A 2,403-nucleotide genomic window follows, 5' to 3' on the forward strand; every position below is an offset into this window, starting at 1 on the left:
GGTTTTCTCTAGGGTACATCTATTTTCTCCTTTACTACTATTATTTCCTTTCTTCTGCTTCTTGGGGGGGCTCATTTCCCTTCCTATTCTTTTTCTACCTTTTTAAGGTGTGGGTTTACCTTAACAATAACAAAAGCTGGGGCGTCTGGGTGGCTCAGTTAGGTTAAGCGTCTGATGTCAGCTCAGGTCATGATCTATCTCATGGTTCTTGAGTTCAAGTCCCACAACGGGCTCTGTGCTGACAGTTCGGAGCCTGGAGCCTGCTTTTGGATCCTGTGTCTCCCTCTCTCTCTGCCCCTCCCCTGCTTGTACTCTGTCTCTCTCTCAAAAATAAGTAAAAATGAAAATAAGTTAAAAACAATAATAACAAGAGCCTTCATTTATTGAGTGCTTCCTGAGCTGGACACTGGGGGAGGTAGTTTATGTCCTAGATCTAATAGGAGCCTCACAACAATCTAAGGTCCCTGATGAGCCCATTTCACAGGGTGGAATACTGAGGCTCAGAGAGGTGAAGTCACTTGCTCCAGACCACACAGCTCACCAATGTAATTCAAGCTCTGGTCTGTAGGGCCTCAGAGTGCTGACGCTTTTCCTAGGACCTGTTTCCACCCTCGTCTCTGATGTGGAGGCTATTTTTGTTCCTCAACTTCCCATTTTAAGGAGCTGCACTGTCTCTCTTTAAAAAAAAAAAAAAAAAACATTAAAAAAAATTTTAAGGGGCACCTAGGTCGCTCAGTCGGGTAAGCCTCCAACTTCAACTCAGGTCTCACAGTTCATAGAATCAAGACCCACATCGGGCTCTGTGCGGACATCTCGGAGCCTGGAGCCTGCTTCAGATTCTGTATCTCCCTCTCTCTCTGCCCCTCCCCTGCGTGCACTCTTTCTCAAAAAAAATGTTTTTGTTTTGTTTTGTTTTGAATTTTAAAGGGGCGCCTGGGTGGCTCCATCGGTTAAGCATCTGACTTTGGCTCAGGTCATGATCCATGGTCCGTGAGTTCAAACCCCATACTGGGCTCTCTGCTGACAGCTCAGAGCCTGGACTCTGCTTTGGATTCTGTGACTTCCTCTCTCTCTCTGCCCTTCTCCTGCTTATGCTCTGTCTCTCAAAAATAAATAAATGTTAATAAAAACAATGAAAAATTTTAAGGGGCATCTGGGTGGTTCTGTTGGTTAAGTGTCTGCCCTTAACCAGCTCAGGCCATGATCTTACAATCTGTGAGTTCAAGCCCCGCGTCGGGCTCTGTGCTGACAGCTCAGAGCCTGCTTCGGATTCTGTGTCTCCCTCTCTCTCAAAAAAAAATAAACAAACATTTAAAAAAAAATTTAAGGAGCTGCAGAAGCAGGGAAGCCCAACACTACATTCCCCAGACACCTCTGCAGCTCTGGTTCTGCATCTGAATGGGTTCTGCCGAGCTTTGCACTCATGGAGATCTGGAAGGCAGAAATGGGGGGACAGTTGCCTTCCTGTCCCCTTTGACTTCTGCTTCCACGGGCAAGGTCACGAGATGAGGGTCTTTGCCTCGGGAGGGTCCCAGTGCCTGTTTCCTAGACTTCCGGGCATCGAGGGGCCCTTCTGGGGGAGAAGAAAGCTTCTGAGTCTTGAATTCCCGTCATGACCAATTGCTCTTGAACTCCACAGTGCCAGGGTCTACCTTAGAGGCCGCAGCCCCTTGGTGGGTCAGGGCTGCTGTGCTGACGTGTCACTCCTGTGGGTCTCATCATCCACTGCCTGCTGCACTTGCCCTTCCTACAGCTTTGTAAGTACCTGCTTCCCCGTATTAAAATCCTCCTAGGCGCCTGGGCGGCTCAGTCAGTTGAGCATCTGACTCTTGATAACAGCTTGGGTCGTGATCTCGAGGTCCCGGGATCGAGCCCTGCATCCGGCTCTGTGCTGTCAGCTTGGGATTCCCTCTCTCCCCCCTCTCTGCCGCTCCCCCACTCACGGTGTCTCTCTCAAAATCAAGAAATAAACTTAAAATAAATGAATAAATAAAATCCTACGTAAGGCCAGTACCTTGCTTCTCTCTGACGCTGAATGCTAATTTATACGCTAGCGCCAAGCACAAGTTCAGGGAGGGAGCGCACTCCAATGTCCATGAACGAATGAACGCACGGACCTGACCAGGAGTCCCGCCTGCTGGTCTGGGGAGCAGGATGGGAATCAGCAGGGCCTGAAAACGTGCACCAGGCGGCCCCCCCTGCCCCCCAGCCCCGGCCACTCACGGGGGTGCTCGTGCTGTCCTTCCGCCGCTCTGGGATCTCGGCCTTGTTGGGGTTGTGGGCGCTGCTGACCATGGGGCTGGAGGGGGGCAGCCCCCGGCTCCCGCTTCCCGCGGCGCTGCAGCTCGCCTTCCGGCCTGGCAGGCGCTCCTCCTTCAGCTCCGTCTCCCCGGTGCTGGCCGA

General features: G+C 51.4%; 1 protein-coding gene across 1 annotated transcript in view; it reads right to left on the reverse strand.

The window, feature by feature from the left end:
* Positions 1–2,403, reverse strand: part of MARK4 (microtubule affinity regulating kinase 4) — a 33,731-nt gene that overhangs the window by 8,252 nt on the left and 23,076 nt on the right. Inside the window, exon 15 of the mRNA XM_077747208.1 lies at positions 2,224–2,395. Within this exon, the coding sequence (XP_077603334.1) occupies positions 2,224–2,395 (172 nt within the window). The remainder of the gene's footprint in view (positions 1–2,223; positions 2,396–2,403) is intronic.

The sequence above is a fragment of the Crocuta crocuta genome, unplaced genomic scaffold (assembly GCF_008692635.1).
Source record: "Crocuta crocuta isolate KB4526 unplaced genomic scaffold, BGI_CrCroc_1.0 scaffold334, whole genome shotgun sequence".
Classification (NCBI taxonomy): domain Eukaryota; kingdom Metazoa; phylum Chordata; class Mammalia; order Carnivora; family Hyaenidae; genus Crocuta; species Crocuta crocuta.